General features: G+C 42.2%; 1 protein-coding gene across 2 annotated transcripts; it reads left to right on the top strand.

The window, feature by feature from the left end:
- Positions 1–2474: 2474 nt before the first annotated feature.
- pcnx2 (pecanex 2) lies at positions 2475–26722 on the top strand. Of its 2 annotated transcripts, none has more exons than XM_020046256.2 (34): positions 2475–3027; positions 5004–5203; positions 5357–5468; positions 5587–5623; positions 5923–7059; positions 7253–7391; positions 7508–7650; positions 7992–8070; positions 8179–8311; positions 8919–9058; positions 9176–9329; positions 9586–9618; positions 9739–9910; positions 12513–12623; positions 12766–12857; positions 13277–13386; positions 13491–13599; positions 13749–13841; positions 14018–14168; positions 14489–14630; positions 15377–15554; positions 15868–15976; positions 16132–16261; positions 16708–16766; positions 17239–17454; positions 21785–22038; positions 22202–22435; positions 22762–22865; positions 23375–23519; positions 23845–24075; positions 24412–24686; positions 25120–25295; positions 25493–25923; positions 26128–26722. In XM_020046256.2, the coding sequence occupies exons 1-34, from the start codon at positions 2875–2877 to the stop codon at positions 26296–26298; spliced, it is 6153 nt and encodes a 2050-aa protein (XP_019901815.2). In that variant the 5' UTR covers positions 2475–2874; the 3' UTR covers positions 26299–26722. The 2 variants fall into 2 exon arrangements, with proteins under 2 accessions (XP_019901815.2, XP_010887032.2); XM_010888730.3 differs by having other exon boundaries at positions 7490–7650.
- The last annotated feature ends 502 nt before the right edge of the window (positions 26723–27224 follow it).

The raw sequence follows: 27224 nt of genomic DNA, 5'->3' as shown, positions 1-27224 counted from the left end.
TTTGGGCTGGCAGCTTCAGAAAGCTTAGGTTTGCTTTTTTAATGCCACTGGATTAAAGGTAGTGCATTTTCCTGACAGGAAAATATGAAATCCAATGTGATATCCACAACACAGGGAAAGATGTGATTCATGGGGCCCATAGCTTGGCAAGAACCATTGATAGTAACATTGTCAATGTTCTCTATGTGAATGAGCATATATATTTTCAGGGGGCCCAGGATTCTTGGCAACCGTCCTGTCCAGAATTATGCAATTCAATTATAATGAACCCAAAATATTTGAATGTAATTAGAAATGTTTAGTAGTTTATGTAGTTTACAGTTTTATACACATTTTCTGTTTAACTAGCCTTTAAAATATATGTAACCAGATTTACCAAAGTCTAAATGTTTGTTTTGTAAAGCTGTGGGTCCCATCAAATGATGCAATATTAGTATGCCTACTACTTGCATTTAAAACTTGTGTAGTGCATTCATTGAATGATTTCAGTCAGTTTATAGCTGTCATGATAAATTACTCCACTGAATCTTCATCAAACCATGGGCTGGGGCAGGATATTAATTGAATATATGTACTCCAAATCTGTGGTACATCTGTTATTTAATTAAATTCAGTCTGATATGAGAATGGTAGGCCCTATCTGGGTTAACAGGACATCTGCTGAAAGCTGAGTCTTGCCTTTCCAGTGGTGCCTTCCAATCTTTGTTGTGACTCATGACCATAGATGTCTACCATCTTGTTATTACACATATCCTATTACATAATTAATTGAGGTTATTGTGGAAATACCTCTGAATCATAAAAATAGAGCAGGTTTTTCTTTTTCCCCAGGCCCCATATTTGACAATAAATAACCCCTCCCCCGGAAAACAAAAATAACTCCCAAAACAACAGCTATTACCATATTAATTCATATTAATCCATGTGTTGTAGTTTAAGTGTTCTGTTGTATTTTATTTGTTTTTTAAAGGGGAGAGGGGGAGCTTAATTGGCTTGCATTCAACAGTTTAACTGACAGTCAGTAAAGTTCAGTTGTGTTGGTAGGATAGCTATGGCGTCCGACTGAGATTGTATTTAATCCATTAGCATTAAAAGGTTAAAGGTACACATGGAACATACTCATTGTTATCTCCTGAAGATTTGTTTTGAAAGGAGAATAATGTTCTTCTAATTTCCCTAGCTTGCACATGGGGGACGGTATGTAAATTTGTAAGTACATTTAGGACTTGTCCCGGGTTTCATCACTTTGTCCCGCATTCCACAACCAAACAATAATGTTGTTTATTTTATCAACATATTTTAAAACATGAATAAAAAATTGGCATTTGTCCCTTATTCCACCTATTTTGCTGTCACATTATGCTTGTGGCAAGATATAGTATATAAAATGGATGTGGTACTGGTGAAAATAAACACTTCTGCTAAGAAGTAATTTCTCTTAACTTCGGAAATGTTTACATATAACATTGATTTGGAATTATCATAAGATAGATTACTTTTTCAAAAGTTTATTAAAAGAAACACTTTTTAATCATGTAAATGGTGGAGAAATCTTCAATGGCGCTGTTGTTGCACCTGTATAGCGGGACTGACCTGTAGAGGCACAAACATTGCTTGTGATACCCACGTCAGGGTCAACCGAACGTGGTGAATTGCCACCATTATGAAATGCCATGCTCCACTTGAGAAAGAACTCGAACTGCTTCATCAAGGAAATCCCACCAAAGTGCATGTTCAGCATCTAGCAGTCATCTTGCACCAAAATACACACTTCGGCCATGAAAAGTCTTAATAAAATGGCCTTGTAGGGAATATTAGAGCTAAGAAACCAATCTTGTGGAAAGCTTTTTGGAAGTGACCTTTAAGTCTTCTTGTAATCATGCAGATCAGTTGGTCTTCCACTGTGTTTTTCTGTCTTTAACATGTCCAGTTTGTTGTCCAAACCTGTCTTTAACAACCAAGGGCATACAGCAGCAACCGAAATCCCTGTCATTTCCTGGTTGCCAAAACACAGTTCACAAAATGTCTGTTCAAGTGAGAAAACAAGTATTGAATATTCAGTGAATCATCATGGAAATTGCTTTTATACATTTTTCAATTATCCACAAATATTGTTTTTATAGAGTTATTGTAAGTTGCTCGACCAAAAGTAAAAGGAGTTCAATACGGTGTTGTAATTCAGCTAACGTACACAAGGTGGGAGAAAATTGGGGATATTCCCTTTAATATTCATTCATATTATGTTATACTGTGTTATTACGAGCAAATAAAACCCTCCTATATTGACAGCGTGCTTAAAACCTTTTTCTCAGGTTGTCTAAGACTTTTGTGAAGCACTGACAAACAGAAGTTTACTAGCAGATGTAAAAATCTAAACTGGACCTGACCCCACTCACTTCGAGGGTGACTCAGGGAGAATGGGGAAGAAAGAACATCACAACATAAACAGTTGACATAAGGACAACCGTGTGTTTAAGGTCAGGGTTGAGTTTAAATTCCCTTGCTAGATAACCAATAAAAATAGCAAGGTTTGTAATGTAGATGATAGAGAAGCAAGTGACGTCTATGTGGGTTTAGTGATGCAGCACTGTTCAACTATAGGAACATTTTCTGCTCGCTAGTCGTGCCTCCTGAGCTGCGCATCTGGATCGAGAGAGGAGGAGAGGAAGAGAGGATGGAGCATAGCGGTACACACCGCGTGTGATCTGACATTCAGACGGAACGATGCGGCGAATAGACTACATCCTAAATTATAGCTTTGTAGAGCTAGTAGGCTATAATTTCAACATGGTTGCAGCGTAGTAGCATAAAGACGACATATGCATTTGTACATCGTGATAAGAGTGTAGAATCCATCACAGTAGGAGGAGGAGGATGGGCTCTCAAGTGGTACAGACTCTGCGTCAGGGTGTTTGGGCATCACTTACCGGAGGATGGTACCATGACCCGGACCAGAACAAATTCAATAACTCCTGTCACCTGTATTTGTGGATGTTCCTTCTTATGTTGCCGCTATCGCTGCATTTGGTGAGTATACTTTTCATTGAAGGCCCAGATCTTGTATGTTTCGCTGCGCCGCGGCATACGTACGGAGCACCTTTTAGATTGACAAACGCGGTTGTAAAAATGCCTCCTTCTATAGCAACAATCTGTTCCTATGCTTTATTCATAGCAAAATATTTGTTCATTCTAAACGTAAAATCGTTTTTACTGGTTAATTAATTATTTTGGCAGCAAATATTATTGTCGCATTTCTCTACATGTAGGCAAGCGTAGCACAGTGATGGAACGCATGGCTGCCACAGTGATGTAAACGCGAAGATGTTAATGCATTGTAACAATGAGTGTACACAGCTATCACAAAGACAAAACGGGACACACCTAACCCGCCCAGTCTCTAACTTCAGGGTGTAATATAGCTACATTAGCATGCACCATACAACAGGCATACATCTAAATCATGGGAATAATATTGTGTTTTGTTGAATGTATCAAATACATTTTCTAATCACGTGGATTTTATAAAGCCCTTTTTACATCAGCAGTTTACATCAACACAGAGTGCTTTTATAGATATACAGCCTGAAACCCCAAAGAGCAAGCAACAAGAAGAAATTGATGGACAGTGGCTTGGAAAAACTCCCTGTTCGGAATGTGCTAGCATGCTGCTTGAGTTATTAAGTGGTCAAAATTACATGCAACAAATATTTCAGGTGCTCTTATTAATAAGGACTTTCCTTCTTATTATTTAGCAATTGTATCTGATATCTTTGTTTTTATTAGCAGCACAATAGATAATTAACTTATAGTAGATGTTATATAGTATATCTAATTACTTCATAAAAGATCAAACCTGCCCTAAAGCCCCAAAGCCTGCTCATTATTTGTGCAGATGTTTAAGGGATGGAGATCTGTCATTCTTACATAATGGTCTAATACTGTCCCACCACTAACCCATTTCAAGCAGATTAGTTTTGGTCTCTATTTTAAGTTATTTTATTTTCTGTATAGCAATGTGAAGCTGCATCATTTCATAGGGGCATGCATTTCAATAAACTGGATTTCATTTAACGTAATGACAAGGCGAAAAATATAGAAATAGCTAATTTCAATGAATTGCACTTTTATCTGTACTGAACTGTAATGTATTTTAATATATAATTTAGATAGAAGTTTATTGTTTTGAATGCATTTGGTTGTCTTGTTCAAGTTTGCTGACAAAGAGCTAAGATGAAAACCTATGCCATTGCTTTGGCTAACTGTTCCTCAAAATTATATATCAGACCAAATCACCAAGAAACAACAGTTTCACGGTTTATGATTTAAGGTAGGCTTACCTGTGCTTCAACATCAGGAACACCATGGGTTATTGCAAAAAAAAAAAAATCTCTTTCTATTCTGGTTTGAATCAGTTTGTGATGTTCTTTGAAGGGAGTAGTACACAGCGTTTCACGAAATCTTCAGTTACCTGGCAATTTCTCAAATGGAATAGCCTTCATTCAGAACAAGAACAGACTCACAAGATTCAGAACAAAACAAAGTTCTTTGTTTCTGGACATTTTTAGCCTGTTATCAAACCACCAATTGCTGATGCTTCAAATACTCAGCTAGTCAAAAGAAGGCCAACAGTTTTCAGCTATGCTAACATAATTGCAAAAGGGTTTTCTAATGATAAATTAGCCTTTAATTTTATTAACTTGGATTAGCATACACAACGTGCCATTTGAGCACAGGAGTTATGGTTGCTGATAATGGGCCTCTGTACATCTATGTAGATATACCATTAAAAGTCACCTTTTTCCAGCTACAACAGTAATTTACATTAACAATGTCTACACTGTAGTTCTTATCAATTTGATGTTATTTTAATAGACAAATAAATTGCTTTACTTTCAAAAACAAGGAAATTGCTAAGTGACCCCAGACTTTTGAATGGTAGTGTATGTTTTTGCTGTAACGAAATGTGTTTTAAAATATTCACAGTGTTTGTGATTTTTCCTCAGGCTCTTCCACCAACCGCCATGGCCCTTAGTATATACTGCACTTCAGTCACCATCTTCTTCATCACGATAAAAATGGTCAACTATCGCCTCCATGTTATGTTTGATAAAGGTGACGTGGTGCCCCCAAGTATCTCTGATGTCCTCCAAAGTGCAGAGAATAAAAGCAATGCCTCAGATTCATGTCTTCCAGCTAAATTACGGTGAGCTTTCTCATAAAATGTAAATGTATAACCAATTTAATTTCAATTTATACTGTTAATCTGATTGGAGTAGTGCTTCTGTCTTGAAATACACAACCTTTGATGAATTAACCATCACAGATGACCACATACTTTCTAAATCTTTTCAAATAGGAAAAGCAGCACGGTTCCTGACAGTGTTGCCATGACAATGTTGACCAGAAACAGTCCAGTCATCCAGGTTACAGTTAAACAGACAGAGACAGACCCTGGGTTGATAGGAGTGGTTAGTGTACAATTATAATTACTCTAGAGCAGCACAAATTATTTTGGAATACGTTCTGGTGAAAAGCTTGGATTTTGTAAAAGAAACACTTATTTTTCTCCATTCTTTGCCATTATAGGAGTGTCCAAAATCAGAAGATTTAAAGAATACTGAAGGTACTTTACTTTCTTGCTGTATGTTTGAAAAAAGTGGTTTGATTCCGCCCTAGCGGGAATCTGATTTTCTATTCTCAAATCTCTAAATGTTCTACTAATCATTATGCTAGCCTCAAACATTGCTTCAAAGAAGCTCATAAAAGCATGTCATCAGCTCCCGGTGAATTTCTTCACATCATTTTGGTTTTACTGAAAAAATCAATATCCTTTATGGTTAGTTCTGAGCAGAAAATGTAATGACTGAGTCATTCTAAATTCCTGTCAATATACTCTTTGTAACAGTATTGTATCTGTTACAGCCCAGAGTGACAGTATTCCTGAGGCAAAACAACCTAGAGTGGGCCTGCGCCCTGAGGAGGAGCTCTCACCAGAAAGCCCCAACCCTGAGCAGGACGCCCCGCTTTTACTGGGGGAGCAGAAGCCTGTGGCTGACAGGGAGGCCGCTGACGAGGGATTGCCCTCCTCCAAGGGTAGTGATGAAGACAGTGGAGAGGAGACAGGGCTGGAGAAACAGCTTCGACAGGACCCCAACAACAACTCCCTGGAGGTAATTCAGGAGAGTGTTGACCCACTCCCATCTTCCCTTCAGAACGACCAGCCGGAGGAGACGTACTGTTCGGACGAGATTGCTGTGGTCTTAGTGGACAACTCCGGGCCGTCAGCCCGCCTGGATGAGAGCGACACGGTCAAAATCATCATCACCATGAGCTGCGATCCTCAGACGGCGGCAGAGCTGGAGGAGTCGGTCAAGCAGAGCATCCTGGAGTCTGCCCAGGCACAGATGGCCATTGATCCCAACGAAGGGGACGTTGCCGACTGCGTTGTCAAAATCCCTGTTATCACCTTTGACTCACCTGAGGGCGATGAAGGCAGCGGCGGAGAGAACGAAGGGGAACACTTGTCTGAGGAGGACGCCATCCGGCGGCAGACCCCGAGCCCGGATGGCCAGATCACCAAAGAGCTGATGAGTGCTGATTCGGCTGCTATGGATTGCCGAGATTTAGAGTACAACGAGGCGGACCTGGAACACCCGAGCCCCCAGCTGACCACGGCGGACAACAGCTCGTCCGGCATCGATGTGCACTCCCACCCCGACGAGAACGACCCCCCGGACCTGAGTGTGGACGCAGAAGGGTTCCTACGGATCCCGTCCGCCTCCGGGAAGCACGGCCCAGGGGGCAGGACTCACGTGCGTGGCCTGAGCGTGGACAGCGGGAAGGACGCCGCCCTGGTGGCAGATGGATCGCAGAGGAAACAGATCACCATGACCTCGTCTAAGTCGGACCTGGAGGCCAAGGAGGGCCAGATCCCCAACGAGTCAAATTTTGTGGAGTTTGTATCCCTGCTGGGGTCCATTAACAGCACAAGGGGAGGCAGTGGCAGTGAGAACCCACCCGAGGAGGCGACAGAGGAGGGGAACAGAGCCGTGGAGAAAGGTGAGACCATCCACTTCCATTCCCCGACTTTCCTCAAATGTATCTTTTTCAGTGAACGGCGTAGGGTCAAATAATAATGACAATAATGCTGTCAATGCAAACATTTAACATTTAAGAGTGATACTAAGTCTTGTAGAAACAGCTATGTTTAATGCTTTATTGGTCAGATTTAAAACAGAGGTTACTTTTTCAGAGGACATCACTGTAAAAATTGAGGATAACACAGAGGCGAAATGCCAGAAGGAGCGACCAAACCCTCCCAATACTCTGGGCACAACAGACACCCTCCAGACTGTCCCTGAAACACGCATCCCCATTGTGTCTCCAGACAGGTACGCCTTCTCAAATGTCTCCTCACACTGTATATCTTCACTAGAAACTTTTATTGTTCTGGTCTTAATTAATCCTTATCTGTGTAATCGTTGTACAGTTTGTCCTCTACTCTCAGTCCCCAGACAGACAGAGAGAAAGACCCAGAGTACGACTCGCTGCCATCCCAGACATCTCAGTCAGAGAGCTCCATGCTCCAGGTCATATGCAGGCCAGAGGCCACCAACAAGGAGGATGCATACACTTTCCATACAGTTCACAGTAAGTGCAAAATATTATTGTGCAGCACAGTTAATGTCCAGTTACTGCATAGCAGTAAAGCTATGTGGTGTTTGGCTAATGTACCTCAGCTAACGGGCGTTCTTAGGCATGACTAAAATGGATGCATCCCTTGGCCATGAGATGCCTTGTTGCTGTTAGAAACCGGTCACTTGAGCGATTTAAACAGTGATTATAATTTATTTTGTCCTAAACCTTCTATGCATTCTCATATACCTTTACTTTCGGGGTTTAAACCACCTGGTTTAAAATATACTGTAGATCACTCAGGTCTCATCGGATAGATGTTTTAAACATCAATCTCTGTCTGTTGTCCATTCCAGGGGACAGGCCTCGTAAGCTCTATGCAGAGAGAGCGCTAAACCTACCGCTGGGTGCTGAACTTATCACAGGCAACATGTGGTATGATAACCTCAGTTCATTGAAATGCAAGGACGTGTTGTTTTCTATCTACATTTGAGAATGTTACATTTGATTCATATGCCTTCACCTTCCTTGTCGCATGCCCAGCGATCTCCTGTCAACTTCCTCCAACTCAGAGTTCCAGGACGTGCTGGTGGGTGGATACAGCGACGGCCCCTTCCCGCGCCCCATCCCCCCTTACAGGCTCCGGCCTCGAAGAACCCACCCCGAAATCTTCCAGGTGAACCCTTCCCTCCACCCATTCCCACCCTCATAATCCCATCCAAAATCTTCCGTTTGATGTGACCCTCCACCCCTTTTTCCCCCTCTCGTCCTAATCCACCCATAAACCTTGAGGCGACCCAGACATTGGGTGCAGGCAGCCAAGGCTGAGTGGTACTCTGACTCAGCGCTGCAAATCAGAGCGATGGCCATTCGTCACAGTATAGTGACTCTGTGAGCTGTACACAAACTGCCCGCCTGGCTCTAACATCACATAACTCACTGTCCATCTCAGCAACTTATTCCAAGTTTATGGTTTAGCACTCACACACAAACCAGGGTTACCTTAACATATGCCAGCTAGAGATGGCTATGCTATGAATTGACTGATGAACAGGGAATTCTGTTTACAAGGTGCAATGCAAATATTTTGATTGACGGCTCTAAACATTATCTGTGTCATGAGAGTATGTAGTCCGGAGTCATAAGCTGAATCTATCAGTCAACCTGTTTATGACATTTATGATGCCAGTATTGTAATGTATAGCAATAATGACCTAGGGTTAAAGTGAAGTGTTATTGAGATAGTATTTTTTACTGTACAACCTGAATTATACCTTTGACAGGAGGACTCCATTGAGGAGTCTTCAGAGACGTCCACACAGGAAAAGCCCTCTCGTAAGCTGTACTACAAGCTCAAGCTTTTCCCTGGGAAGTGGGTGAACATCTTGTACGACCGGCTCACCTTGTTGGCCCTATTGGACAGGTAAGAGAAAAAAACTGTCTTTACATCACTCCATTTCAATTTGCCCCATTTTTGTTCTCTCAGTGATTGAACAAGTAGTAGACGAAGACCACCTTGCCCTTTGACCTGTTCCATTAGGAACCAGGATGTGGTTGAGAACATAGCGGCCGTGTTTCTGGCCTTCCTGGTGGCCTTCCTGGGGTTCGTCCTGCTCAACCACGGCTGCTTCAAAGACATCTGGATTTTTCAGTTCTGTGTGGTCATCGCCAGCTGCCAGTATTCATTGTTAAAGGTAAGAGAGGCATCTTTTTGTTATAACAAGGGCTTAATCTACCATATTCTTGTCTCATCTGTGTTGACATTATTCAGATTAGTGGTGTGTACCAGAGCTGTGCTATTTTCACCACCCCAACACAAAAATTAGGCTAAGCTTCAGCTAAGTACTTCTTTTCTGTCACATTTTGGATGGAAATACATGTCTGTCAGTCACTGGCCGCATATCAGTTAATCACACTAATGACGCTTTCAACAATTCCTTTGTACTACAGAGTGTCCAACCTGATGCCGCCTCACCAACACATGTGAGTTTACAGTGAATGAAAGATATGCATTGTCATAGGTTGTTTAATATCTGTGTGTTTTAGGACTATACAAAATAAAAAATCTCTGTTTAAATTCTCTCCACTCTTGATGTTTTCCAGGGACACAATCAGATTGTTGCCTATAGTCGAGCTGCTTATTTCTGTATTTTCTGTGGCCTTATTTGGATTCTGGAACAGATGTTAAAGAGAAAGGATTTGCCAGTGTCCACTGTATATGGCATTACAATAGTATTAGCAGACGCTCTCAAGTTCCTCCGAGACATTTTAGTAGGTAAGTAACGTACAGTAAATTACTTCTGTGACTGAAATGGTTTAATCACTTAATTTAGTCATTTCATCTTCTTTAGGTTATGTTTTTTCTTTTGTTTACGACCTAAATGTTATTGCAGGGCCTGTCAAATGGCACAGCAGTCTAAGGATCCGCATTGCATGCATGCTACTACTAATTTACCAAAGTAACCCACATTTTCACTAAGTTTATAAATTATTGTTACTCTGGTGTTTTATACTTCAATAGCTTTTAATCAACAGTTGAATTATTGGTATTCTTTTTAATTCACTCTGCAGCTTGCTAAAGATGCGCAACATTTTCTTTCAACGAAATGTCAGGCCAAGTAGAAAAGAGGAGCAGTACTCTGTTTCCCCAGGCTCAGAGTGAAGAACCACTGGTCTATGTTGTATTTAGCCATCCAAGCAGGACTTTCAACTGCACCAATACCAGATTATGGTGGCAATACCTATTTTAATTTATTTAATTTAACCGTTATGTAACCAATTAAGTCACTTGAGAACCAATTCTTATTTTCAAAGACAATGTGGCCAAAGGCATTCAAATGCAACACAAGGCAGTACCCAAAGTAAAATAAATAATGTACGATAATAAAAAGATGTACTGTACAAATACAAATAGTGTGCCCAATTTTAAGCGCCTTTTATAACTCATTTGAGTCATTGACAGCAGCCACTTGAGATGAGTGCTAACCCAGGGAAGAATAGGCTTTAGGAGAAACCAGCTGTGATATATCTATGGGAATGTTCTCTGATTAAAATAACAGCAATAAAAAAATTATAATTTATGATTTATTTTTAGGATGATGTTTTACAGTTTTGTAAATATTTAATAATCATACGCTATATTTTACATGTGTCAAGACTACACAGATGACCAGAGATAAAATAGACACCTGTGATAATCTGATGCACCCAAACAGGCAGATAGATACATTGGGGAGAACAAGTATTTGATACACTGCCGATTTTGCAGGTTTTCCCACTTACAAAGCATGTAGAAGTCTGTAATTTTTATCATAGGTTCTATTCAACTGTGAGTGACAGAATCTAAAAAAGAAATCCAGGAAATCACATTGTATGATTGTAAGTAATTAATTTAGATTTTATTGCATGACATAAGTATTTGATACATCAGAAAAGCAGAAGATTTTCTATTGGGTTCAGGTCTGGAGACTGGTTAGGCCACTCCAGGACCTTGAAATGCTTCTTACGGAGCCACTCCTTAGTTGCCCTGGCTGTGTGTTTCGGGTCGTTGTCATGCTGGAAGACCCATCCATGACCCATCTTCAATGCTCTATTTGAGGGAAGGAGGTTGATGGCCAAGATCTCGTGATACATGGCCCCATCCATCCTCCCCTCAATACGATGCAGTCGTCCTGTCCCCTTTGCAGAAAAGCATCCCCAAAGAATTATGTTTCCACCTCCATGCTTCACGGTTGGGATGGTGTTCTTGGGGTTGTACTCATCCTTCTTCTTCCTCTAAACACGGCGAATGGAGTTTAGACCAAAAAGCTCTATTTTTGTCTCATCAGACCACATGACCTTCTCCCATTCCTCCTCTGGATCATCCAGATGGTCATTGGCAAACTTCAGACAGGCCTGGACATGCGCTGGCTTGAGCAGAGAGACCTTGCGTGCGCTTCAGGATTTTAATCCATGACGGCGTAGTGTGTTACTAATGTTTTTCTTTAAGACTGTGGTCCCTTCCTCATGATCATTGATGCCCCACGAGGTGAGATCTTGCATGGAGCCCCAGACCGAGGGAGATTGACCGTCATCTTGAACTTCTTCCATTTTCTAATAATTGCGCCAACGGTTGTTGCCTTCTCACCAAGCTGCTTGCCTATTGTCCTGTAGCCCATCCCAGCCTTATCCCAGCCGGTCTACAATCCTATCCCTGATGTCCTTACACAGCTCTCTGGTCTTGGCCATTGTGGAGAGGTTGGAGTCTGTTTGTTTGATTGAGTGTGTGGACAGGTGTCTTTTATACAGGTAACGAGTTCAAACAGGTGCAGTTAATACAGGTAATGAGTGAACAGGAGGGCTTCTTAAAGAAAAACTAACAGGTCTGTGAGAGCCGGAATTCTTACTGGTTAGTAGGTGATCAAATACTCATGCAATAAAATGCAAATTAATTATTTAAAAATCATACAATGTGATTTTCAGGATTTTTGTTTTAGATTCTATCTCTCACAGTTGAAGTGTACCTATGATAAAAATTACAGACCTCTACATGCTTTGTAAGTAGGAAAACCTGCAAAATCGGCAGTGTATCAAATACTTGTTCTCCCCACTGTATTAGTTATCATCAAGATATTTTGTTCTTATAATTTCACATCATTGTATTGTATTTCACATCATCACCCCGATCAGGTAGCCATGGCCAACAGGCAAGATCTGGCAGTGAGCTATATAATGATATGACTGATGCTTTGTAAGTAGGAAAACCTGCAATATCGGCAGTGTATCAAATACTTGTTCTGCCCACTGTACCTTGTGACAAATTACATAAAAAACGGAAAGGAAATTGGGAGTGGAAAGTGTATAGTTTTTCAGTCCTGTCTTTGTTCTATATTCCACAGGCATCACCTACTGCTTTCCAATAACGTTTCTCGTTGGCCTGTTTCCACAAATCAACACCTTTACGATTTACCTCCTCGAACAAATAGACATGCATTTCTTTGGCGGAACAGGTTAGTAACTCCCTCTGATTAAATGGAGCTCTCTTTGATTATCATGAACTGAATGCATACTGGACCATCATGGTCTTCCCCCTCAACCTCCCCCTCAACCTCCCCCTCAACCTAATGCCTGTGTACCCCCTTCCATTGTCAGCTGCAACTGGACTCCACTCAGCTGTGTATAGCATATTCCGGAGTCTGACTGCGCTGTCCTTGCTGTACGGGTTCTGTTTTGGAGCTCTGAAGGTAGAATGGAATTCATTATTAAGTATAATAAGTAATGTGTGTGTGATAACATGAAAGATATGTTTGGCACTGTGACAGAATAGTTTGTTTTGCAGTGAAGCCAGCTTAGTCCGGCATGAAAAATACAATAGCTTTTTAAGTAGCAGTTGTCTGTTCCTTCAGAATGGTGAAAGCCCTAGTTTGCATGGCTGATTTAATATTCATAACTGGTGGTAAGAGTGGTATAACTAAAAAAATATAAAAATAGCCTCAAGAAGGCTCTTTGATGGAGAAATGTATGCTACTATGGCTACAGTAAAGCAAAGTCTCCAAATTCGTCCAAATTCCTTAATACTATGCCTGAATGAGTTCATAATTTGTCGTTCTCTGTATTCTTTGGGGTGAAATTATCAGTATCATGATTATATTGTATTCTGAAGGAGCCCTGGGAAGAACAGCACACCCCGGCCCTCTTCTCTGCATTCTGTGGCTTGCTGGTGGTTCTCTCCTACCATTTGAGTGGGCAGAGCAGTGACCCGTCTGTACTGATGTAAGCTGCTTTTCTGCTACCTATGGTTATACCTGCTTATATGCTGTCTGTATGAGATGTGTTAGTCCAAGGGCTGAGATGTTCTCTTTTGTTGTCCACTAAAGGTCACTGATCAAGTCCAAAGTGATGCCTGCTCTTGAAGACAGTGAGAAAGAGGACAAAGACTCCGAAGGCATCAATGACCCTCTACCCGAGAAGCTCATGAATTCAGTGGTAATTCAGAGACTGTCTCCTCCACTTCTAAGAGGATTTCTTCTCACTAAAACACTCTAGTTTTTTTGTTTCGTAGACACGAGTTTGACTCTGCTACAGTATTACATTCCCCAACTGTGAGATTGTACAGTTCTCTTTTTCATTTTCAGAAGGAGATTCTTCTTTCGGATCTAGTGGTCTGCTCCATTGCCTACATTTTAACCTTTGCCATCACCGCAAGCACTGTTTTCCTGTCCCTGAGGGTGAGTTACCTTCCGCCAATCCCTAAACAACGCACACGTCATCAATTCTGTTTAGGTCTTAAAACACTGTGGTTTTGTCTGAAAATAGGTACAGAGGTATCTTAACTATAAAGTTATGGCATCAGTTCAGTTTTCAGTCAAGCATTCTGTCTCTCTCTCTCCCTTTCTCCCCACAGCCTTTTGTCACCATAGTGCTGTATGCATTGGCAGGGACTGTGGGTGTTGTCACCCACTATCTTATACCTCAGTTACGGAAGCACCACCCTTGGCTTTGGATCTCACACCCAGTTCTAAAGAGCAAGGAGTACTCCCAGTTTGAGCCCAGAGGTTAGTGCTGCCCTTTTTGATGGATCTTTGAAATGTCTGTCGTTCACTAGGCCTTTTGTTCTTCTCTGGCACATTTAGACATTAGATAACTATGAAACACAACATTTAATTGTGAAACTGTCAGGGTTCGGTTAGTCTCTATCTTCGTCTGTTGTCTTTTGGTTATTTCCCAGTTTTTATTCCACTTCTTCAAATCCCAAACCAAACCATACAGTGTAGTCATTGATCCATATTTACAAGCCAAGAACGATTTATCAAATGGTGCTAAAATGATGAACAGGTCTTTTTTGTTGGGATTTATGTTTTAATGTTTTTTCCAGATGATGCTCAGTTGATGTGGTTTGAGCGTCTTTATGTGGGCCTGCTGTGTTTTGAGAAATATGTGGTTTACCCAGCCATCATTTTGAGTGCTCTCACCAATGATGGCTTTGCACTCAGTCACCGCAAGAAGCTAGGCATCCAGTGAGTACCATTCTCCTACTGATTTTAACATAAAAAATGTTTGATGACACCAAGTCCACGACATGGTATTTGAGGATTGCTTGGTTGAGCTTGACGTTTGCACTTTTGGGAACTATTTAAGTGGTTCCATTGTACCAAGCTCAACCAAGCAATCATTTCAACATTGAATCTACTTCCCCAGAGTGAGGTGAACTCATGCATAATGTGGAAGTTGCTTTTCATTGTTTGCAACAGTTGCTAACTAGCATAAGCGCAATGACTAGATAATCTGTAGACTTCCAGTAATTGCTCTAATTGTTGGTAGAATGCGCTAACTCTAGTTCCATAGTTTATTAGTTCAAAAAGCTATCTGTTTCCTTAACAGACCGACTTGAGTTCAGTAGATAAAGGGCTTTTGCCAAAATCTCTAACTCTCCCTTTATACTTACCATTATTTGGTTTTGTTAAAATGCCAACATTAATTGTCACCATAAATACACAGTTCTTCATAGGTGTATATAGGTGGAATAAAACCCTAAATTACCCTTCCAACAGTGTGTGTATCATTTACATGGACTAAATAAAAGCAAGCCAGTCAGCATACATGACCCTTGCTAGATCAGAATGTGTGTTGTATGCACTCTTTTTGCCAGTTTTGGTGCATTCGTCTCCCCTGCTCCCCTCCCCCTCCATGTCACCCATCTGCTTTGCCTCGCTGTTTCCCACCTGTGGGCCCGAGTCGCTCAGGTGTCTGTGTCTCGCTCCAGCTGTGATGTCTTGTTGATGACAGTTGCTGGGATGAAGCTACTCCGCGCCTCCTTCTGCAATCCCAGCTTCCAGTTTGTCACTCTCATCTTCACCATCGTCTTCTTTGAGTTCGACTGCAGCAGAGCCTCAGAGACCTTTCTGCTGGACTTCTTCATCATGTCCATTGTCTTCCATAAGGTCAGTCTGCGATGTGATTGGCGACCAGTACGGACACCACCAATGAAAGACATCCCACCACGTTAACAGGAAAATAACAGAACTCTGAAAGACTGCAGTCCCCTAACTCTGCCCAGTTGATTACATACATGAAAACATACCGACTGTTTGAATCAGTTTGAAGTAGTCCCTGAAAATGAACACTTGCCAGATGATCTGTACGTAGAGTGGCCTTGTATTACCCTAGATGTATTTTTAGGATTTTGGGTTTAAAAATAACTGCTGCTGTTGTCTGTCAGTGATTCACAGCAGTTTTTTTTTGGTTTGTCGACAGCTCAGGGATCTGCTTCTCAAGCTCCACTTCATCATGGTCTACATAGCGCCGTGGCAGATCGCTTGGGGCAGCGCCTTCCACGCATTTGCTCAACCTTTCGCTGTGCCTCGTATCCTTTGGTTTTTCTGCGTGTCTGAACTCCACAAGCATTCGCAATTTGCTGTTGCTTTGATCGGGTCTGTATGTAAATGTGTTAAACCTGTCTTCAAATACATTAATGCCTGGTCCTTAGTTGGGGTGGTTCTCCTTTACAAGGCAGTTCAGACTCAGCCATGTTGCTGGTGCAGACGTTTGTCACAACTCTGTTCTACACACCTCTCAGCCCCTTCTTGGGCAGTGCTATCTTCATCACCTCCTACCCAAGGCCCATCAAGTTCTGGGAGAGGAACTACAAGTAAGATCCTCGTCTGTCTGCACCTTATAAGACAGCACGATACATTATTCAAACAACCCTGCTCCGGGTGTCTAAGACATGTAGGAATGTCCATTATGAATGAAGGGACGACCAAGTGACCAAACCATTGACTGAGGTCAATGATTTTTTTTAGTATGATTTTTTTTAATGTAAATTATTTGTCAGATACATTTGCTTCTATGGCTGTCTTTTGGACATCCATATAAATACAGGTTTGTGACTGACTACAGTGCTCTACAGAGGAAGACTAGCAGAGTACAGAACTCCAGCCACTGATTATAGATGAGGATTTCTACAAACTATTTTAGAATACGGAAGAGGTTCTAAAAATAAACCAGAATGTGTTACTGTCGCATGTGACATTATTTAAAAGATTTTAATGAATGCACTGTCTCCCTAATCTATGATTTTGTATCGTATTGCAGTACCAAACGCATTGACAACTCTAATAGCAGACTGGTATCTCAGGTGGATAAAGAGACAGGTAACTCTGAGTTTATTGAATACATTTATCCCCAATTAATGTGAACCAAACAAACTGATTTACCCCTTACAATGATCAACACCACCTTGACTGTCTCATATGCAGTGTATTTAGATTTGTTGGTCAGGTCTGATCTGTTTATTGGTTAGGTTGATCAGTTTGTTGGTCAGATTGATCAGTTTGTATGTCAGACTGATCAGTTTGTTGGTCAGATTGATCAGTTTGTTGGTAAGGTTGATCACACTGATCAGTTTGTTGGTCAGGTTGATCAGTTTGTTGGTTTATTTGTTTTTATTTCCCTTATTCCTTTTGTATAAATTGTTGCACCAACGGCCAGAAAAAATTCCTTGTTTGTTGTGAAACTTACTTGGCAATAAAACTCTTTCTGATTCTGATAAGTTTGTTGGTCAGGTTGATCAGTTTCTTGGTCAGGTTAATCAATGTGTTTTACATGAAACTTTCCTTTCCCCAGGATGTGATGACAACAACCTGAATTCCATCTTCTATGAGTATCTCACACGCTCCCTGCAGCACTCTCTGTGTGGTGACTTGATGCTGGGACGCTGGGGGAATTACAGCTCCGGGGACTGCTTCATCCTGGCCTCCGATTACCTCAATGCATTCGTTCACCTCATTGAGATTGGCAATGGCCTGGTCACCTTCCAGCTACGAGGCCTGGAGTTCAGAGGTCAGATACTGACTAATATACAGGGACATGTTAAGAGCACTCAACCTCCCTCCCAGAGCCATTCCTTTATACAAGTACTCTGAAACTGATTAGACTGTACTGACACCTGACATTTAAAAAGTCTAATTTAATTAGTATGTTTTAAAATTTTCTTTTAAAGGTTTTCCCAGTAAAAGTCTCAGGTCTTAACAACACACAATCACAATGACAATGGAAATAACCCCAAATCAATAGAGCGCTTTTACAGGGTTGTGGCACACCAAGTGAAGAATGCACTAATGAACCACCCCTTGGTTAGCTCTTTCGTGGGCCGCGGCTTTCTGTCGGGTTGCTTCAGACTATCCGGTTAGGATTTTGACAACTTTAATATACGGGTGAATATATATACATATACAGTGGGGAGAACAAGTATTTGATACACTGCCAATTTTGCAGGTTTTCCTACTTACAAAGCATGTAGAGGTCTGTGAGATCTGATCCTGGATATCCGACTGGATAAGTCATATCATTATATAGCTGACTGCCAGATCTCGCCTGTTGGCCATGGCTACCTGATCGGTGTGATGATGTGAAATACAATCCGAAATTATAAGAACAAAATATCTTGATGATAACTAATACAGTGGGGAGAACAAGTATTTGATACACTGCCGATTTTGCAGGTTTTCCCACTTACAAAGCATGTAGAGGTCTGTCATTTTTATCATAGGTACAAAAATCCAGAAAATCACATTGTATGATTTTTAAGTAATTAATTTGCTACATCAGTAAGTAAGTATTTGATACATCAGAAAATCTGAACTTAATATTTGGTACAGAAACCTTTGTTTGCAATTACAGAGATAATAATTGTTATCATTGGTACACTTCAACTGTGAGAGATAGAATCTAAAACAAAAATCCAGAAAATCACATTTGTATGATTTTTAAATAATAAATTAGCATTTTATTGCATGACATAAGTATTTGATCACCTACCAACCAGTAAGAATTCCGGCTCTCACAGACCTGTTAGTTTTTCTTTAAGAAGCCCTCCTGTTCACTCATTACCTGTATTAACTGCACCTGTTTGAACTCGTTACCTGTATAAAAGACACCTGTCCACTCACTCAATCAAACAAACAGACTCCAACCTCTCCACAATGGCCAAGACCAGAGAGCTGTGTAAGGACATCAGGGATAAAATTGTAGACCTGCACAAGGCTGGGATGGGCTACAGGACAATAGGCAAGCAGCTTGGTGGGAAGGCAACAAATGTTGAAAAATAAACTCCACCCGACATGTTTGGAGGAAGAAGAAGGATGAGTACAACCCCAAGAACACCATCCCAACCGTGAAGCATGGAGGTGGAAACATTCTTTGGGGATGCTTTTCTGCAAAGAGGACAGGACGACTGCATCGTATTGAGGGGAGGATGGATGGGGCCATGTATCGCGAGATCTTGGACAACAACCTCCTTCCCTCAGTAAGAGCATTGAAGATGGGTTGTGGCTGGGTCTTCCAGCATGAAAATGACCCAAAACACACAGCCAGGGCAACTAAGGAGTGGCTCCGTAAGAAGCATCTCAAGGTCCTGGAGTGGCCTAGCCAGTCTCCAGACCTGAACCCAATAGAAAATCTTTGGAGGGAGATGGAAGTCCAAAACCTGAAGGATCTGGAGAAGGTCTGTATGGAGGAGTGGGCCAAAATCCCTGCTGCACTGTGTGCAAACCTGGTCAAGAACTACAAGAAATGTATGATCTCTGTATTTGCAAACAAAGGTTTCTGTACCAAATATTAAGTTCTACTTTTCTGATGTATCAAATACTTATGTCATGCAATAAAATGCAAATCAATTACTCAAAAATCATACAATGTGATTTTCTGCATTTTTGTTTTAGATTCCGTCACTCACACTTGAAGTGTACCTATAATAAAAATTACAGACTTCTGCATGCTTTGTAAGTGGGAAAACCTGCAAAATCGGCACTGTATCAAATACTTGTTCTACCCACTGTATAGTGAAAACAAAACAAAATAATTATTGTGGGGTGAAGAGGTGTAGGAAGTAACCCCAAAAGTGTTTACAAAACAGGGTGGCTAAAGATAGCTACACACAGCTTGTCTATCCCAAAAAGAAAACAGTAGGTAGCTTTAAATTCCAAACTCACTACACAACACAACAGCTTTGAATGTAGTAGTGAACGATCGAACCCCTGTTTGTCCCAAACACACTCTTTCTGTTCACCTTACACTCTCCCATCATTTCCAAAACAGGACCTCCAAAAGAGAAACAAACCAAAAAGAAAATGGTAACCAAAATAATAGATGAACACCATCCTGTAACCCGTAACACCACTCAGATGGAAGGGTTTCTACTTTGGGGACCGTAGCAACTCTGGGACAGTTCTTGACCAACACATTTCTGTATACAGCGCAAAAAACTTTGAGAAGTGTCTGTTCTGATAAAACGTAGCTTAGGTATTACATCAAGTTATACAATTTGGAGATGTAGCGGTCTTATTTTACTATGTATTGAGTAAAAGGTTTTATGCTAAGTTATTATTAACATTTTTCAGGTATCGGCTGTTGGTGATGTCAGTGTTGTTTCTTGGGATTCCTGCTAATATTGATCAGTCCTAATCTCAAACTAAAACAAAAACAAATTGAAGATGCTCAGATTCATTAATTCCCTACTTCTCCGTGAAGCAGCACAGCTTCACCATTTACCTTCAGCTGTCTGCGGTCCCTGTGCTAACGATACTAGGTGGATTTATATATTTTCATACAGTTGCCAGTAAGATCACATTCTCTTGGTCACAGAGGGCATCAAAGCATGCAGGGCAGATCAGTCTTTGTCATCATTTCTTTGCATTTTCTTTAAACATGATCGTATTTATTTAGAAAGGTTAAATATTTAATAGTTATTGTTTGACTGGTACTATATTTTTTAAATGCAATCCAATTATATTAAGCAATATATATATTTGTTTGCCCAATAGAGAAGAAAAAAAGAGCATTGGTACAACTCAGGAATTTACAAGTATTTTCACCAGACTAATTAATTCCAGACCTTTCTAGAACCATGCTAGCCTTAGTATCAGACTCTTAAGCTTACATTTCACTGCCTACATTTTTTTTGGCAATGACAAGGAGTGGAGTGTTTGTTAAAGAGACTCAGACTAGAACTATGCAGCTTTACTAGTTATTAGCCACGTCATTAATTTTTTCTTATACACGGTTTCTCCATTTAGGCGTTAATATAAATTCTTGCCTTTCATATTACTCTAATAATTTTGTTTTTGTGCTTGGATTACTAATATTTCACCCATTTTTGCTTAAAATACATTTGTCTTCAGTTAACACATAATTTACTGTAAAGTGTTTTGTTCACATAACATTTACACATTTTGAGTCAGAAAAGATTTCCAGAAATAAGTAAATTAATAATACTGCAAACAGTTGTAATGGCTTTATGAGAAGTCAGTCCGGTACACTATAGGGAACAATGTACACAACTGTGTCATTTTTAATTATATGCAACATCGGAGGAAAAATAGAGTTGCATAAAAGGAAGTTGGGTCACTTTTACTTTTAAGTATGAAATAATCTACAACATAGTAATCTTCCAGTTTCATTTGGTGTGAGTTGTTGCATCTTCATTAGTCATACCAGCTCCCTTTCACTTGCACGACCTGAAACCAAATTCCGCCACGCCTTTTAAGGCCAAAGAGGCGTTTAGCTCGCCCGAGCTCTGCCTCCCTGTTTAAAAGGACCAAGCTCATACCTGATTGGCCACTCTTCACTTGCGTTGGTCTATCCCAACTAGTGCTACTTCTCTCACTGGCTGCTCCAAACATTCTTTTTAGACGGATAGTGTTTTTATGACTGTTAGAAAGCTGACATCAGCTCTTCTGCCCTCCTCAGGATATTTTTATTCATTATAAGATTTAATTTGTTGTGTAAGACAGTGTCTCCCAACCTTTTTCAGTTACTGTACCCCCAAAATGTTTTTGCACTGCTTTCAGTACCCCTGAAGTACCCCCTCATGTTAATTTCACTAGTAAGTCTATGGTGTCATGAGTGTTTTCAAGTACCCCCTGTGGAGAGGCCAAGTACCCCCAGGGGTCCTAGTACCCCTGGTTGGGAACCACTGGTTTAAGAAATATATATGTATGCATAAACAGTATATTAGGTGAGTAATCTCCAATAACGCTGAACCTTTTGATTGTTGTAGCTGATCATTTTGTGAATTTGAAAATCAGTTGATAAACTCGGATAAACAAGCCTGCTTTTTTCAACTGCCTGGAAATACGCTAACATACGCCTCTGCGCTCCCTGGCACGACTAGGCACTTACTGCCAGCAAAGGGAGGTGGAGGCCATCACTGAGGGGGTGGAGGAGGATGGCGCCTGTTGCTGCTGTGAGCCGGGGCACCTGCCGCACGTCCTGTCTTGCAACGCGGCCTTCAACCTGCGCTGGCTGGCCTGGGAGGTCACCACCACCAAGTACCTGCTGGAGGGCTACAGCATCAGCGAAAACAACGCCGCCACCATGCTGCAGGTGTACGACTTGCGCAAACTGCTCATCACCTACTATCTAAAGGTGAAACATATAAACCGGTGACGTAAGGAGCATTCCACAGACTTTTCAGTTTCATTTTGTACATTATTATTTCTCTCATCCCACGGCAGCCCTGAGCATCATCTAACACAAGCAAGGAGGACTGTAACCACGTCGTGCCTGTGCCCTCTCCTTTCGTCTCTAGAGCATCATCTACTACCTGATCCAGATCCCCAAGTTACAGACGTGGATCAAGGACCCGTCTATCACAGAGTCTCTGGTGTCCTACACTAAGTGGCACCACATAGAGAGAGACCCGGCTGTGTTCAGCGTCAAGATCGATGAGGACTATGTCCACTGCCTCCAAGGTGTCACCAGGGCCAGCTTCTGTAATGTTTATCTGGAGTGGATCCAGTACTGTGCCAGCAAAATGGAGGAGGTGAGTGGAGATGCGAGAGAACTGGATGGTAGTGCATGTATGCAGGAACAAATGGAGTTCAGGGGTGTGTTCCCGCACTGTTTCAGGTACGGCTGGATTCTGTCTCAACAAGACATTTTATCTCAACAAGACAACTGACCCTATTAGCTAATCGTCTGATTTAGTGATTGCCTTAGTTCAATATACCTGGTCATCTTTGTCAGTTACTTGGCTCTGCGGCACCAGACGACCAAGTTTGCCTACTTCTTTTTCCTGTGTGTGTTTACGATACATTTTATTGTCCGATCATGTTCCCCCGATTACCTCTGACCCTTGTGTTTTGCCAGCCTGTGGACTGTGATGAGGACTCCCCCCTGGTCACCCTGTGCTATGCCTTGTCTGTGCTGGGTAGAAGATCACTGGGGACAGCATCTCACAACATGTCCAACAGGTAAGCCTTTCAATATCTGTCAAATATTTATTAATACCTTTCATACCTCCAGGTATGAATTGTGAAAATACCTAAAATGCAGATCAATCTCTTAGCCCCTAAGCCCTCGCCACTTACCCTCGGGGGGAATCCCCATTGAAACTGGTTACAGTTGGTCATCAGAGGGGATGGGTTTGATCACTTGCAGGGTTGATATCACCCACAATCCAATGCAAACAGTAGTTGCGTGTTTAACGTGGTTGTGGAAAATGGTTGTGTCAAATGTAATCAACACGACAGTGTAAAACGTCATTTAAGGTCTAACGGTCTAGGGTGGAGGCTTTGTACTCTGCATGTGAACCGCAGCCTCATTGAGCTTCATTGCGGTGTAGTTTTATGGATATTCCACAAGGGGGCAGCAATGGATCACTTAATATGACACATGATTCTCTATGAACCCTAAACCTCTGTCCCTGTAATAAAATGGAAAGCACCTGAAAAAGGCCCCTTTGTTCATCTCTCTTACTCAGTTTGGAGTCTTTCTTGTATGGGTTCAACACCCTGTTCAAAGGAGACTTCCGCATCGCCACTAAGGATGAGTGGGTGTTCACCGACATGGACCTGCTCCAGAAAGTGGTTGCCCCAGGCGTGAGGATGAGTCTCAAGCTCCACCAGGTATAAACATTACTCTTCCTTGAAGCGTTTATCCTGCTCTCATTGAAGTAGAGCATGTAGAGGACTTAACCTTGAGTTCTTCCTGTAGATTCTCAGTAGGCTGGACAATCATCTACAAACCGTATCCTGATGTACCGTGGAGCTGCGAAACCCGCCAACGTCAAAAAACTGCTTCAGATCTCGCCTCACGCTCCCATTTCAAAATGAAAAATAAAACATGTCGAGAAGTTGTTAACGACGTTCTGTTGATTTAATCTGTTCTTAAAGTGGTTTGGATAATACCCACACTAAAATACCAACTGCTCTTTTCCGTTGTCTGTCCCAGGATCACTTCACATGTCTGGAGGAGACGGAGGAGCCGGCAGTCTTGTATGAGGCCATCAGTAACTACAAGACCAGCCTTGTGATTTGCCACGAGAGCGACCCCGCCTGGAGGAAGGCAGTACTGTCCAGTCGGGACACACTGCTCACGTTAAGACACATGGTGGACGACGGCACAGACGAGTACAAGATCATTATGCTCTACAAACGCCACCTCAGCTTCAAGGTGATCAAGGTGGGTGTCGGAAAAAGGCTGACGAATTGGGGCTTACGCGCGTCCATAGGGGGATTGGCTATAGACAGGTTAGCTGTCAGTGTCGAAGGCTGTGGCTGTCTTCTAGAGGATTCAGGCGACTGTCAGCTGACTGATCTACTAATCACCTTGCCTTATAAAGAACTACACGGTATTACTTGTGGATCAGTCGTTTGCTTCATCTGCTGCTGGAACTTGCTATGTTTCAAAACTGTATCTAGATATGGAATGACCTTAAAATTGAAATGTCATCCCGAAAACTTGTGGTAATGACAATAGGCGCTGACACCGGCGTATTTATTCCCCCATCTCCTCCAGATCAACAAGGAGTGCGTGAGGGGCCTGTGGGCTGGTCAGCAGCAGGAGCTGGTGTTCTTACGCAACCGCAACCCGGAGCGTGGCAGCATCCAGAACTCCAAGCAGGCCCTGCGGAACATGATCAACTCGTCGTGCGACCAGCCACTGGGCTACCCCATGTATGTGTCCCCACTTACCACCTCCTACATGGGCACCCACAAGCAGCTGAGGAGAATCTGGGGCGGCCCTCTCAGCCTGGACAGCATCAGGGGCTGGATCTTCTCCAGGTGGCTGAGGTGAGTGACCCCAGAGGAAGCCGAAGGGCCTTCTTCATCGGCCGGCCTGCTGATTGTCCTCTGGTCCCCTGTGGATGGGATCCCATCGGGGGGATTCTCTGCTGAGGCAGCAACACTCTTTAAAAACCCTGATGGGTCTAAAGTGCTGGAAGGTCTTCGGCTGGAAACTTGTGATTTGAATAACTAACTGTCCATTAGCACAGACCGTAAGGCTAATGGGTCTTTTATGTTTTGTTGTGTGTAATGTACGAAGGCGTGACTGAACGGTGTAAGCCTCTAATATAGTGGCTTTCATTCTAGAGTTCGATTTTTTCTAATCCACACATTTTATTACCAAGAGGTAATATGTTGTATTCCAATTTCAATAGCACTGCCAAAGTTCACTGAACAGTGAAGCAGACCTTCTTTGTGTGTGGGGTGTGTTGTGTTGCAGGGTGCGGAAGGATAATCTAACCAGCTGTAACAGTGGGGTGAACATAGAAGACGTGGACTGTGGAGGTGGCTCCTCTTCTCTGAGCAACAACCCAAACTCCATCACTTCCCAGAGTCTGAGTATGTACCAGGCTAGACCCAACCGGACACCCCACGCCAATAGACAGCACTCTGCAGGTTTGGCACACCAGCTTTTCTTTATCCTCTTGACTGATGTTATACAGGATAAGTGGGATAGTGTGTTCAAATGGCAAAATGAATGTTAATTTCCTTTCCTCGAAAGTACATTGCCTTGTACATCTACCGTCACTGTTTTTGCCATGTTAGGTTCTGCCACTGACCGCTCCTCCTTGTCTGTATTTCCAACCTTTCAGCCAGGAGGGAGTACAGGAGCCGCTCCGTGCAGCCGCAGACACAGCGGCCCCCAGTTACCAGCCAATCGGGGCCCATCCTGGACAGTCAGCAGGTGTCAGCTTCGGCTAATGGCCTGGTGCAGCGACTCTCCAACAGCCAGTTGTCTTTCAACACCTCCATCGCCTCGATCTTCTCCCAGGTGCCTCGACTCTCCACGGCCGGGGGCCAGCTGAGCTCCCAGCTCCAGGCGGCTCACCACCGCTCAAGCCAGGTGTCCTCCTCCAGCTCCACCCTCAGCCTGCTGTTTGGCAAGAGAAGCTTCTCCAGCGGATTAGTGATCTCCGGCCTGTCGGCGGCCGAGGGTGGCAACACCACGGACACTCAGTCTTCCAGCAGCGTTAACATCGCTATCGGCGGACCCTCCTGCAGGTCCAGCAGCCGAGCCACACAGGTATCAGACAGAGATCCAGACCCATTGTACATTCTGGGGAATTTATTGAGCTTAATTCACAAGAGTATTTCGGCATTGGGTTTAAACTTACCGTTTAATATCAACCATATTCGGACTAATATGACAAACCTTTCTGCAGATTTCAGATTGTATTAAGTCAGTGCCATCAGATAACTTTGTTCTACATTTTGTGTTTGCACCCAGTGGACCTCGGAACCCTACGAGAGTATGGACGTAACCAACTCCAACACTCCAAGCGTCGTGAAATGCAACACGCCGTCAAGTGAAAAAGGCTGCACACAGGGCACGGAGAAGAGCCAAGAAGACACGACCGCGTCCGCAAGCCACGAACTTCCAGAGCAAAAAACGATCTGAGACACCGACACCTGCCTCACTAACACAGCATGTTCAGCCCCAGTGTTCTGAATGTAACACAACCATGCCTGTTGCTCCAGTGACAAAATAAACAGATACTTTTTATTTTTTAAAAGACCAAGGTGGGTTGTCCAAAGGATTGTGAAGTGTGTGGTTGCATTAAGTGTACTAAAAACTCCAAATGTTTAACGGATTAAACAAATGTAATGGGCCAGGGGTCAGTGGATCACTGGGTTTATTCCATCCTGTCAAGCAACCGTGTAAAAGAATCACTTGTGTTATTTGTACCACAAACATATCACTCTGAGGATATATCTGGTGCATGACATATGGACACCTTCCATGACTGATGTTCATTTTTAACCATGCACTCAGTGTACCAATAAAAAAAAACACCTAACCAATAGGTGCTTAAACAATGTTCAATAAATTGAACAATATTTGGTCACTTCCTAAAGGTTGTCTGGAGTGGCGGTTGGGATACCGCAAAGCTTGTTTGGTGTGATGCTGGCTGGGAAAACAAAACACCATTATAACAGATTGCACGATCAATGTAAGGTTTCTGATTAAGACAATTTATGCAGCTTTGGCTGTGAATGCATTCTTTGCTAGAGGGTACATTGGTTTTTTATTTAGCGCTGTGTGGATGACGTTGGTTTTAAGTATTTTGGGTTGATTATGTTCATATGTTTACTGTTGGAAAGATCTCATCAATGGATTCATTAATGAAGACCTTGACTGCTATGTTAAACTGGTCCGATGTTATCAGCAATCCCAGAACATGATACAGTCTGAGGTTGTGAAACAACCTTAATGATTAGCATCCGCTTCAGTTATGTAGAAAGACTCAAGATGCTGCCACTGCCCCAGATGAATCCAATGGTGTACTGCTGCTTATGCAAACGTGACACAAGCTGGTTGATAAT

This window comes from Esox lucius, chromosome 5, assembly GCF_011004845.1.
Source record: "Esox lucius isolate fEsoLuc1 chromosome 5, fEsoLuc1.pri, whole genome shotgun sequence".
In the NCBI taxonomy this organism is placed as follows: Eukaryota; Metazoa; Chordata; class Actinopteri; order Esociformes; family Esocidae; genus Esox; species Esox lucius.
Note: the sequence above shows the minus strand (reverse complement) of the source record. Positions and strands in the feature narration are given on the sequence as shown.